We start from the raw sequence: 12,944 nt of genomic DNA, 5'->3' as shown, positions 1-12,944 counted from the left end.
TACACGTTAAAGAACTGCAACCTGACATCATCCTGCAGCAGGATGGTGCATGCCCCCCCCCTCCCCCACTGGGTCTCAGTCATTAAGAACGCTCTTTACCACATTTGCAGACTGCTGGATTGGCAGAGGTGGAGAAATTTCCTGATCCCCAAAATCTCTTCACGGCTTTGTCAAGGATGCTTTCTACCAGACCCCACTGCACAGCTTGTGTGCTCACACCAGAACAGCAACCCAGCAACTGCATGTATGTTAATAAAGACATGCTAGGCCGAATGTGGGAAGTACTGAAATATCACTTAGATATCCTGTATGCCGTAGGTGGCACACACACTGAACTCCGTTAAATGGCTACTAAAATTTTAGGTGTGCGTGATCATCATCCTGCAAACTGTATGTTGCTACTTATACCCACTTCTGAAAAATATGTTATTAAAGTTGTAAAGATCTTTTTGGAACATCCTGTATTAATAGAAAAGCAACTACTTTGAAAGATACCACTACCTGACTCCAACATTACTCAGTTTCTGTTTCCATCTACAACTTTGTATTAAGCTTTAATAATTTCAGAAAAAGCTATCAAACTATACGAGGTCTATTCAAAACTTTCTGGAAACCTGTCCACAAAATTTTTCTTCACTTACATTTTATTAACTGTGCTCTGTCTCCTTCGAAATACTCTCCTCTACAAGTGATACACTGCTCCCAACACCATTTCCACTTCCAGAAGCAGTCTTGGTACGCTTCTTGATGGAATGCGAAAGTGCCATCTGCGAATTTTCTTTTATCTTGTCTATCACTGCAAATCTTTGTCCTTTCAAAGGGGTTGTCAACTTTGGCAAAAAAAAAACAGGGGTCTGGAAGTATGGAGGATGAGATCGCATCAACAAGGATGAATGTGTGGGTGCATCATTGCAATGCAAGAGCCATGAATTTTCTTGCCACATTTCATGCCATTTCCTTCTCACATTTTCCCGCATGTGGCAACACGTCCCAATAGTACCATCAATTAATAATTTGTCCCTGTGGCATGAATTCATGATGAACTAATACCTCAAAAGTCAAAGAAACTTATCAGCATGGCTTTGACGTTTGACCTGAGCTGATGAGGTTTTTTTGGTCTTGGAGAACCTTCCCCAATCCATTGTGAAGACTGACCCTTGGTCTCAACATCATAACCGTATATACACGTCTCATCACCAGTTATGATTCTCTTAAGGAACATCTCGTTCTCATTTGCGCGATCCAAAAGTTCTTCACAGATTGGAAGGCGAAGGTCTTTCTGGTCTTGACTCATTGAGCCATGGGACGAACTTGTCGACAACACAATGCATTCCAAGATGCTGTGTCAGGATTTCATGACATTATCCAACTGAAATGTTACATTCTTCTGCAATCTGTCGGACAGTCTTTGATTGGCATGCACAATTTCATTGATGTTCCTGATACGTGTGTCGGTGGTAGATGTCACAGAGTGTCCTGAACAAGGGTCATCTTTAACTTCCGTCCGGCCACTTTTAAACCATGTGAATCATTCCTAACACCGATTACAGCTTAAGCACTCATCACAGTAGGTTTCCTGCATCATTTGGCGTGTGTGTGTAAAGGTTTTCGTGAGTTTCACACAAAATTTAATGCAGACACGTTGCTCCTCTAACTCCGCCATCTCAAAATTCGCAAACTGTGTGACACATTGTTCTACTCAATACAGTATTGAACAATAACTAACAGACATACAACCATGAAACTTCTAGCAGTTACACATTAAACGAAGGTCTGTGCACAGATGCCAACTGCATTTTCCTTCAACACTCTATAGGTGCCAAATTACGAATGTTCCGGAATTTTTTGAACAGACTTCGTATACAGTTTGGATAAGCTAAAACCTATTTCGTATAAACATTATTCTTAACCTTGAGTCAAAATATTCTAACAAATTGAAGGCACGGCTACACTGATATCTGGGGATTTCCTTGCCAGCAAACATTGTGCCAGAATATAAAACTCTATTCTGAATCCTAGATAAAGGCACAAACTCTGTACGAATATATTCTTTATACTGGTACTATTTTAGCAAATTTCACAGTTCATCCTAAATTCACTCTTAATTCATTATCTAGAACTTCCATTATGGAGTGAATGCTTTGGGAGTTCAGTGTATGAATCTGAAAATCCCTGTAAAACAAATACTTTTTTGACCTTACCTTCACTGTCCTGACTGACTGAAAGTAGCAATCCCATTCTGCAGAATAGCACAATAAGAGATAAAATTCCTATGTGTAAAGCACAAAGAACAAAGTTTTTTAGTTAATTTCTAGATGTGCTCTTGCTACCAATTCAATTTGTTTTATATCTATATAACTAAAAATTTCATAAATACTATAATTTTCTATGTAACCATTAACCTATAATGCACATACTTATTATTAATTTTCATTTGTCTAGGAGTGCATAATATGACTTTCTGTATGACTAAAATTTAAGCTGTTAGCTGTGAAACAGCTATAAACCTATTCCATGGATGTCTTTGCATTGTTCATCAGAATATTTGTCTCATCAGCAAACATCGCTGTCTTTGAAATGCCATCCAATTGTAGATTGTCAGTTAAATATTATAAAAACTCTTACAATTCTGCATTCACGTCATGGTTAAGAAATTTAGCTAACATCTCATTCTCTCCCATACTCAAGTTCAGAAACTTTTTTAAGGGGGCTGGAATTAAAAAATATATAAAAATGACCACAACAGCAGTCATCACCACAGCTTATTAACTAGGATCTGCAAATGATGATACTAAATAAATCTGCAGGAACTTGGTTGATATAGACCTCCCACAGAACTTTCTTCACAGGAGAATACAATATCCGAAGAATGTGTCGACAATGTAATACTGTGCTGCCTCCCAAATACAATGTTTGTGGCTCCAAAAGCAGTTCCTATGATGTAGTATTACTTACCCAATATGGCTACACAACATCTCAGAAGTGGTGCCGTGAGGAGATGTAAGGTTGCATTTGAATTGCAACTTTTAAACTAAAATTTTGGAGCAGAGTGGTTAGCATTTTTCACGTACAGTGTACCATCTCTCAGCTCCTACAGAAGACGGGAGAATTACTTTTTCTGCAGTGTTTAGACATATGTTGTGTGTGTACTTAATATGTGATACTTTGAACATCTGATTAGTAAAAAAATTTACAGATGATACTATTTTGAAATTTTCTGGAGAAGTGTGTTGACACAGAAATAGACTGCTCTATTCAGTATAAATAAAGTTTATAAAATATTATGGTTTTAGTGTTGCCAGAATAACTTACAGCATAACAACAAAAATAAAGACTTAGCGTTGCGACAGTAGCACAATTAGAATAAATGTAGGTCCTCCCTTACAGCACGTACAATTTAACACTGTGGACATGCAAATTCCACTTCCCCGTTTTATGTTCTGATACATTATACATCATGTAATTAAGCCATATAGACAACTGGGACATTGTGAAACAAAAATAGCACTAGAGGTGTAAAGATCGCTGTACCATCGCTGGCTATTAATGAGCAAGTGTGTTGATAATTTTATTACAAAGATTATAATGTTCGAACACCAGAGAAATGCATCATCTCTACATACATGTATTATTCAGTATTCATTCAAATATTTATTTTGTATTTTGTTATTTGTTTAAGGTACTCCTCAGGCAGTGTGCGGTGGTTGGAGTTTATCAGCAGATGTCCCTACATCACCAGGTGCTGCATGGCACTACCAATATCACATGGAGTGCCAAGGACCTCAGAATAATACATTACAACAGTCGTCAATGAAGACTGCAGACGATAATGTTAATATTGTTTATGCTAAAACACATGTAAATTCTGGAGCTTAGTATATGGTAAATATACACGTCTGTATACAAGCATATAATGAATGTTCTTGTTATACATATTCATCGAAAATCACCTTGGAAATGATTTATACAAGACGATTATCAACTGATTTAAATCTGATGAAGAAATCCATATCAATAAAATCTTTTTGCCACTCAAACCTTTCACATTGCCCTGTGAATATAATCCACAATGTTCACACCTTCTTTTCCACTAGGCACAAGATCTGGATAGCTAGAACAGTGTTGAGGGAAACAAGAGTAGTAACTAAGTAAGTAAGCAAGTAAAAAATGTCATGTGACACCACAAACACAGCTAGTTTACTGGGTACATAATCTGATGGAAAAAAAAACCCTTTTACATGTGCTCCAGGGACTCTGCTACCATGAGCTATAGTAATACTACAAAAATAAAACTTTAAAACACAACCTTTGCATCTGCATCTTAAGCAGCCAGGCTGACTATGAACTCCATCACTGGTTAAGAACTGCAATTTGCCCCACATCATATGTTCGTGTGTTGTGTTTTATGCAAGTGCCAAATTGCCATAACACAAAGAAAAATCGATGAAATCAGTACTACGACTGACTGAAGAATCGCACTGAGTGTTAGCTATACTTGACTGTGAATCACTGAAACATCACAAGATGCTGCTGGGTTACAAGAAGTTGGACGGAGGTGGTGTTACAGGAAGCTATGATAACTTCTTTCCCTATTGGAAAATACACTATGAACAGAAGTTACAAAGGTATTGCTTGTCAATACAACATACACCCACAAGACCAGGACTGAAAAACAAGACATTTGCAGCAGTGTAATAATAATACAAAACAGACAACACTACCAAAAAATATTTCAATAGTTTCTGTCTGTACATATCTTCAAGTCATAATTTCTTCAGATACTACTTCTTCATAACCTATTTCATGCATCGTTTTCTTATAAAGTTAGGGTGAAGTCAATATTTACATTTTCAGTTATCAGTGACTGTAATGCTAAAGCACTTTTATTTAGCTATGTACTTCACTATCCCACAAGCTAACTGTCAGCATACATCACCCTACTATTCTCTCTGTTGTGACAGTGCCACGACATTTAACAGTGCCGCCACGACAGTACGCGCAAACGTCGATAGAGGCGCTCCACTTGGCTGAGCGTGGGAGCGCCACCTAGCTACGAACGGCGCCGGCCGCATGTCACGGCACGGCAGTCGAATAAGAGATACTGAGTTGTTATCATGTAACGAGCTATTGTTTCTAAGTGAGTGTGTTTGAATATCCACGCAATTATTGGTGATTAAAGGTTATAATACTCTCCAACCATGTATACTTCCGGGTCATTCAATAAGAAGTGGTCCAGTGATGGTTGCTTGACCATTTTTAAATATTTTAATTTTTTTATATGTTATTGTCCTATATTTGAAAAGTTCAGAATAGATTTTGAAAGTTATTTATCTTGGACCTTTACTGGATGGTGGCCATTTTTATTTGTAGGTGCGTGACGATTTTTCAGTCTGGAGACATTAGCGAAAATTTGTCTATTACACACAATACATTAAATTAAAAAATAACCAGTCAAAATGACCTCCAATGTATGGTACCCAAATTTTCAAAAATCCTCTTTTTAGGCCCAAAAACAACAAACAAGGAGTGATTTATGAAAGTCTATTTTTTCCTATAGTTAGATATCATACACTATTAGCCACATATAGAGCAAGAACACTTACAAATGTTTCCTTAATTTTTTATGATTTTTTGAAATTTGAAAATTTTCATTTTTGTAAAGTTATCCCAGGGGGGACTGAATATAAAAATATGATTTTTGCACAGTTTGTACATCTATATGATAGCAGCATACTGTAAAATGTTTTAACATTGATATCTGACTGTGAACAAAGATATGAACTTTTGCATATGAGGAAATAACTCACATTACTCTACAACTGATCTTATGGCAGTTACTATTTAAATGGTTTATTGTTTCACTGTAATAAAATTTAATAGTGACATATATTTAGTTAACATAATCACCCAATATTCATTTAGTTTATTTATTTTTAACAATGAAATATTAAACAATAGGAGCTTGCACTTTTGTTCTATGGCAATAAATATGCCCATTTATGTTTAGGTTTATTGTCAGTAAAGATGTGCATTATTGCTGTGTGTGGCATTGTTGTAGTCAGTCTTTTCTGAATCCTCTGTTTGAGTGGATGTACATACTTCGAGAGTGTAGAATGTGTTACGTGCTTTGCTCTATGTGTAATTTGTAATTAATTTTTAGAGATTAACTCGAATGCAATAACATGGATGAACAGTGCTCTGTTGTACAGATAGCAAGTGAAGCGTGTCACAAAACAGTTTACGGTTCAGTTTCAAAAAACTTGAAAAATGTCAATGAATTGATGAGGTTAGACAAACTTTGTTTAAATTTCGGGTAAGTTCTTCTGTAACATCAGTGTGAGTATCATGAAAAGAAATATATTCTGAAGAACAGTGACATTTTTGGAAGAAAGTGCTGTGATCCACTTAAAGTTCATAAAAAGCCTATTACTAAAGGTTTGAGGGAAATAAAACTTGAACATCTGTCCTTGTTATGTGAGAGTGAAACAGCTTCCCAAGTGAAACGTAATGTGATTCCTGGAAATTTCCTGTGCCCAAATTGTTAATCAAAAATATATGTTGTGAATCCAGAACCAGAATCATGTGACCTTGTTAATGACATTTATATTCCTAATGAGGAAGCTGTTAGCATATTGGATTTTTCTTGTTCTAAGTTAGACATATCTCCTGCCTCAAAAATAACAAAATTAAGTAGCAGAAAAAGAAAAGCAGCTATTGAAAATAAGGTACAACAAATTTCAGACAAAATTAGAGACTTGGAATCATGCTTTACTAATACGGATACCAACATTATTTCTAAAGAAGAAGAAAACCTACCACCAGCATCATCTGACACTGAATATTTGAGCTTAATAGAGAAATTAAAAATTAAATGTTCAGAGATATCTAAAGAGGAAAAAGGTAAAATTTTAAGTTTGCTCCCTGACTCATGGTCAAGAGGGAAAAAAAGTTCACGAATTCAATGTTTCTCGTTTTAGGAAAGAAGAAAGGAGTAGGTATAAGTGAAGAAACAATTAAAAAGATCCAGCAGTTTTTTGATAGAATGTGGCCAAGTTGCGAAGATAGCAAAAGAGTTGTTATAAATGGAGTAACAAAGCAGAAACAACTCGAGCTGTCATATTTAATTGAACTTTATGTAGATTTCAAAAATTCTCATCCTGAATGCAGAATTGGAAGGTCACAATTTTGTGACCTCTGCCCTAAGTGGTGTACTTTGGCTGGATCCTCAGGGACGCACTCCATATGTATTTGTTTATATCATCAAAATACCAAACTGATGATTGCGGGTGCAAAACTCAGTTATATTAACTACAAAGAGTCACTAGATTTCATGGTCTGTGTCACTAAAGTTATGACTGCATGATGAGTTTGTGTAATAAATGCCCTGGTAAGGGAACCGCTATTGAATTGTTTCACGAATATGATGAGGAAATGCCAGACAGTATTACCTTCAAACAGTGGGTCACAACTGACAGGGTAGAAATGATAACAGTGGTAAAATCTCAGGAAGAGTACTTGGAATCTTTAATTGATAACTTACAAACACTCAAAAGTCACCACTATGTTTCTAAAATCCAAAGTAAGTTTTTGAAAGAAAAAAAAGGGGGGGGGCACAAATTCATGAAACTGAATGCATAGTGTGCTAGCTGATTTAGCAGAAAATTTTACATTTGTGATTCAGGATGCAATACAAGGGTACCACTGGGTCAACGAGCAGGCAACAGTGCATCCATTTATTCTCTACTTTAAAAATAAGATGAAGTTTGCAGCTCTTCCATTTGCATTCTAAGTGGCTACTTGGAGCACAAAACTTTGGCTGTACATGTGTTTCAAAAGTATGTAATAAATTACATAAAAGAAAAGCTTCCCAAGGCACACTTGAATAGGCAACAGCTATAAGATCAGTTGTAGAGTAATGTGAATTATCTCCTCATTTTCAAAAATTCATATCTTTGTTCACAGTCAGATACCAGTGTTGAAATTTTTACAGTACGTTGCTATCATATAGGTGTACAAACTGTGCAAAAATCATACTTTTATATTAGGCTAGTAGTGTATGATATCTAACTATAGGAAAGAGCAGACTCTCATAAATCACTCGTTTGTTATTTTTGGGCCTAAAAAGTGGATTTTTGAAAATTTGGATACCAAACTTTGAGGGTCATTTTGATGGGTTATTTTTGAATTTAGGGTAGTATGTGCAATAGACAATGTTGTAGAGGACACTTTTCTAAAAATGATCATGTCAATTGCAATGTTGCAACTTAACCCAGTGCAGAGATATTCATATTTTTGCTAACGTCTCTAAACCAAAACAGCATTGTGTGCTTACAAACGAAAATGGTCATCATTCCATAAACGTGAAAGGTACAATTCTTTTAAAAGCTGTTTTGAACTTCTCGACTATAGGGTAATCACATATAAAAAATTTAAAATATTTAGAAATGATCAAGCAACCAACTTCATTCTTATTGGACCACTTCCTGCGATAACCACAGCTTTATCTTCATCACTTAAATCTCCATTTTTTAAAATTTTATTTATTTTGACAATGTCCTGTATCAGTTATAATACAAGTATTTCTAAAATACTACAAAAAGATTAGCTTTTTGAAGTCCATGTCCATACAAGCTGTAACACTTGCACATTTCCAATACTGAAATTGTTTTGTCCTCCTTCGATCCCCCACCACAACAACTGGTTATCACAGCATCCGTCATATTGTGTATATACACAGTAATTCTCTCAGTGAGTATCTGTCAGAGCACAAATCAAAAGGTCTGTGGTTCAATACCAAGGATTTTTTTTCTGGTACTTCAACTCCTTTCACCCCTGTCAACCACCTCTACTGTAACAAATGCCTATTAATGTGCTGTGATGCTCAAATGCAGATATAGGCTAATGGTAGCTTTCCCTTGTGTTACATTCTTCTGTGAAGACTTCAGTCAATAACACCTACACCTCTAGCTGCATTTCCTCCTAAGGATTGTACAAGTAAAACATATGTGGGTGTTTCGAAGATTTCAGATAGTTAATTGTGAAATGAACTACACAGCAATTGAGAACTATAACAATAAGGGAAGACACACAAATCAGCCCCACTGTTCACGCAACTGATCCAATGCAGTGACAGTTTTAGACTAATGATGGAGCCACTCGTCCATTGCCTCAGGCACGACTTGATCACAGATTAAGCACTGATCTTCAGGTCCTTTTTAAGGAACCAAACACATATGAGTCACCACAAGTTAGACTATTCTGTAAGGAAGGCAATCCAGTACTTTCCTATGGAAAAATGCAGTGTCTTGCATTACACTTGACAATGTGCAGCCCTGCATTATCATTACGCAAAACTATTCCTAATCATAATTTTCATGACCAGTTACTCTTAATAACTTTTTGAATGATCTGTAAAGTGGCACAATCATGTTAAATGTTCATTGCAGTCTAGACAGTCATCCATTCCAATGTCAACAACCCCTGAATATCGAAGAACAGGCGCACTGTAACTTCCCACCTATGGTAGACAACTGGGCCTTTTTGGAGGTGGGTGCCATTGAAGGTCTCAAATCTCAATTCTTCTTTTTTCAGGGGTCCAAGTGACCAGCTATTCTTCTCTTTCCCTATCTTTCCCTCATTTTTCTCTGATGAAGGAACTATTACTTTCAAAAGTTAGGACAATGTATGTACTTCTGAGTGTGTGTCTATTGACAGTCCCTGATATTAATTCTGACAGTAAGACCTGGCTACAAATTCTGCCTCACAATTTCATAGTTTTCTCAAGGAAATTTTTCTTTTGATATGCAAATATAAAAGTCCACAGAAAGATAAATGTTTTATAAATACCATAAGCAGAGATCACTGGGCACACAAGGAATGAGGCTAAATATGTGAAGTTCAAAGGTTTTCAGATGGACTACATTTTGAATAGGCACCAGCTTGCTGATGTTAACCAAAAGAAACTGTTCTGGCTGCTTTGGAAGTAGGGACTTTTCCCCACTGTGCTGATCTGCAGATGAGACTGTTAGCATACTTTGCAAAAAATCACTTGATGCCATTATTCATATAATTGTCTGGGGGGAGGGGGGGGGGCATGCTGTAAAAATATCTCAGAAAATCCTCTTCAGGGATATGGGAATACTAAGCTTAGGAGCCAAAGCCATATACTACCTCGTGGTATTTGCAGTTAATATCAGTGAATTTAGGATGAAATGTAAAATTAAAAATAACAGACAGACACATAATTTCAATTGGTGCAAATATCTATGACAGGTTGCCATTTGACATCAGACAGCAAAAGTGAAAATCCCAAAACATTCAAAAACAAAGCAAACAGGGTCTTGCGAGCCATTCTTACAATTTACCACAATATTTGTCATAGATAATGTAATTTTTGATTAGTTCTAAAACCCATATTAAGCACATTTTTAACCTTCACAGTATATAGATAGCTGGAGTGATCTCTGAGGAAGTGGGGCAACTGCACCTACCGATACCAGATGATGGCTTTATCCCATAAAGTAACAGTAATGTTGCATGCAACATTATACGTGAGCAAACATAGAGACCAGAGCTCTGACAATATTTCTTTTTGCATCGGCATTAGTTTTTGGAATGAAGGTTGTGGTGACAGACCGATGTGTAGCACAGCCACAGGTTAAGAATCTGCTAGTTTGGTTGGTTGTGAGTTGGCAGAGCAATACTGAAAACTTCAAGTAATCCAGTAAAGCTACATAAACGATTACCATGAAGATGTAGATAAAACACAGCAGTCATGTCATGTAAAAGGAGGAGCAGACCTTCCAGTCCGTCACCTTCACCAACGCCCCTGAAGTGCCAGACTTTCTCTTAATATTCGACAACAGATATTATATAATGTGTTGCCTACAGCAAAAACGAGCAAATTGGTACTTGTGAAAATTTCTTATAAAAGCTTAGAAATACTCATTTTATTTCTGTATTTAACTTAAGTTATCAAACACACACAAACTATTAGGCTCAAAATGAATGTAATGATTTTTAGGAACTCTTTAGATTTCTAGCCTATAACGTTTCTGGTCGAATGGAAAGAAAATTTAGACGTGGTGACCCACCAACAACAGGGCCTTTGTAACGGAGCACAGTATTGTATTTGAGACTGAAGGAGGAAAGGGCAGAATGGGTGACAGGCATTACATATGTCCTTTCCAAATGAACCATTCATCATTAGAACTTACACAGGTTTACCTAGATTTCTGAATGGAGGACTGAATGCAGGTCTTCCAAAATTTATATCTTTAGCTAACTAAACTCTCGTAAAACTTACGCTTACAGTTATAAAACAGATTTTTTTGTAATGAGTTAGATATATAAAATAATAGTTGACATCAAATTATTACTACGAACTAATGCTTAACCTCTCACCATTGAATTAAGTGTACGGTACGATGGTTTAGCAGCAATGTAACATCCCCACCCTTTAGTGTACTCGAGTTAAAGTCAATAAACAGGGCGCACATATAAGTAATAAAACATCCAAAACACGATAAAATGTACAATCGTAAACAATATAATTACAATCTGTACTGTGTATCTGAATAATATCAATTAGTGTGACACCTTTAATTTCTACTTCTGTGGGGGCAAAATATTTTATTCTGTAGGTGTATTGGTTAAGTGCGTTAATGCAATCTGCTTGACCACAAAACGCGAGTGCTTTAAGAAATGAATCAAACTTCACAATTACCTCTTAGTTACTCCAAACATAAGCGCGAACGAAAATGGAAACAACAACTCGGCAGCACGCTCCGAAGTACTCTCGCCGACAAAACCTGAGAGATCAAAACCAACATATTGTTGAAGCATTAGTCGTCGTAAATAACCGTATGAATAACTGGAAATAAAACAAAAATACCTGCACCACACTACAATTTCAAGTAACTACATCACGAACAATGACAGCATCTTTGCATATTATTTATAAGTCGTTTAAATTGTGTATAGCAATCGTCTACAATGCACTTCTCTCACCTCTGCGGCCAACGCCCAACTTTATCAATAACTTTACGACGAAACTCTGGGAATCACATAATCTGCGATTATAAACAACTTACACTAATTGGGAACGGAATGAAACAGTTTTATAATCATTTTATTTGACAAGTGGCACGATAAATATCATACAGCCAAATGAGAAATACATTACGTTACAAACAATCTACAGAGCATTGCCTACAAAATCAACAAATACAAAAACACCAACCACCACAAACGCGTCGATGCAAGGTCGATAAATACTGTACACCTCGCAACTCGATCACAGACAGTAACACAATGAACTGGATGTCAAAACATTCCGCATTGAAGTTATGAAGTTTAAGCTATTTTCGCCGCGCTCATTCTTGTTATAAAACTGGATTTTAAGCTATTGCGTCTTCTTAAGCATTATTCCATTGCTTGCTTTGTTTACAAAACACCTTCCGAAGGTTGCTAATGGATTGAATATTTTTCCTATTGTCTAAATCGTATTCCACTTGCAAATATTTAGCCTCTTTTGGCTAAATATCAGCAAGTGGAATTCGATTTAGATTTTAAAATACATGGACAAAGAAAAAGTCTAAGTTGTACATAAATATGATAATAAATAGATGAAAAAGTTTTCATTAAAAAGCTTCTTTTGCAGTGAAACGGCAGCGCTCTTACAGGAAAATGTGCACGTGTTTTCAACGCTATTTAATGCTCAAAAAGACAACGAAAAACAATGAATAATTTAAAAAGGATGACTATTTCCTTTTAAATATTATTTGAAATGTTTGTATGCTTATGCGTTATCGAGCTAATAAGTGGAGGTATCTTGATATATTTAGACAAGAGTTCTTTCACACCTCAGTAGTGTGAAAACCGTAATATCGATTCATCCTTGACTGAATGGAACGTCGGAACATCCGATATCAATTCGAGACGTT

General features: G+C 36.1%; 1 protein-coding gene across 5 annotated transcripts in view; it reads right to left on the bottom strand.

The window, feature by feature from the left end:
- The window catches only part of LOC124787756, a 55,499-nt gene extending 43,268 nt beyond the window's left edge, over nt 1-12,231 (bottom strand). For 2 of the 5 annotated variants that reach the window (XM_047254629.1, XM_047254626.1), the window contains exons 1-2: nt 12,010-12,231; nt 11,726-11,810 (exon numbers count right to left, since the gene is read on the bottom strand). Coding sequence is in view for 3 of the 5 variants with exons in the window: in XM_047254626.1 (XP_047110582.1) it covers nt 11,726-11,745 (20 nt within the window). In the remaining 2 variants the exon portion in view is untranslated. Of the gene's footprint in view, nt 1-11,725; nt 11,811-11,893 lie in introns of those variants that run through there. The other 3 variants (XM_047254627.1, XM_047254628.1, XM_047254631.1) reach the window with 3 other exon arrangements.
- Between the last annotated feature and the right edge of the window lie 713 nt (nt 12,232-12,944).

The sequence above is a fragment of the Schistocerca piceifrons genome, chromosome 3 (genome assembly GCF_021461385.2).
Source record: "Schistocerca piceifrons isolate TAMUIC-IGC-003096 chromosome 3, iqSchPice1.1, whole genome shotgun sequence".
Lineage (NCBI taxonomy): Eukaryota > Metazoa > Arthropoda > Insecta > Orthoptera > Acrididae > Schistocerca > Schistocerca piceifrons.
This window is presented reverse-complemented; position numbering and strand designations above follow the sequence as displayed.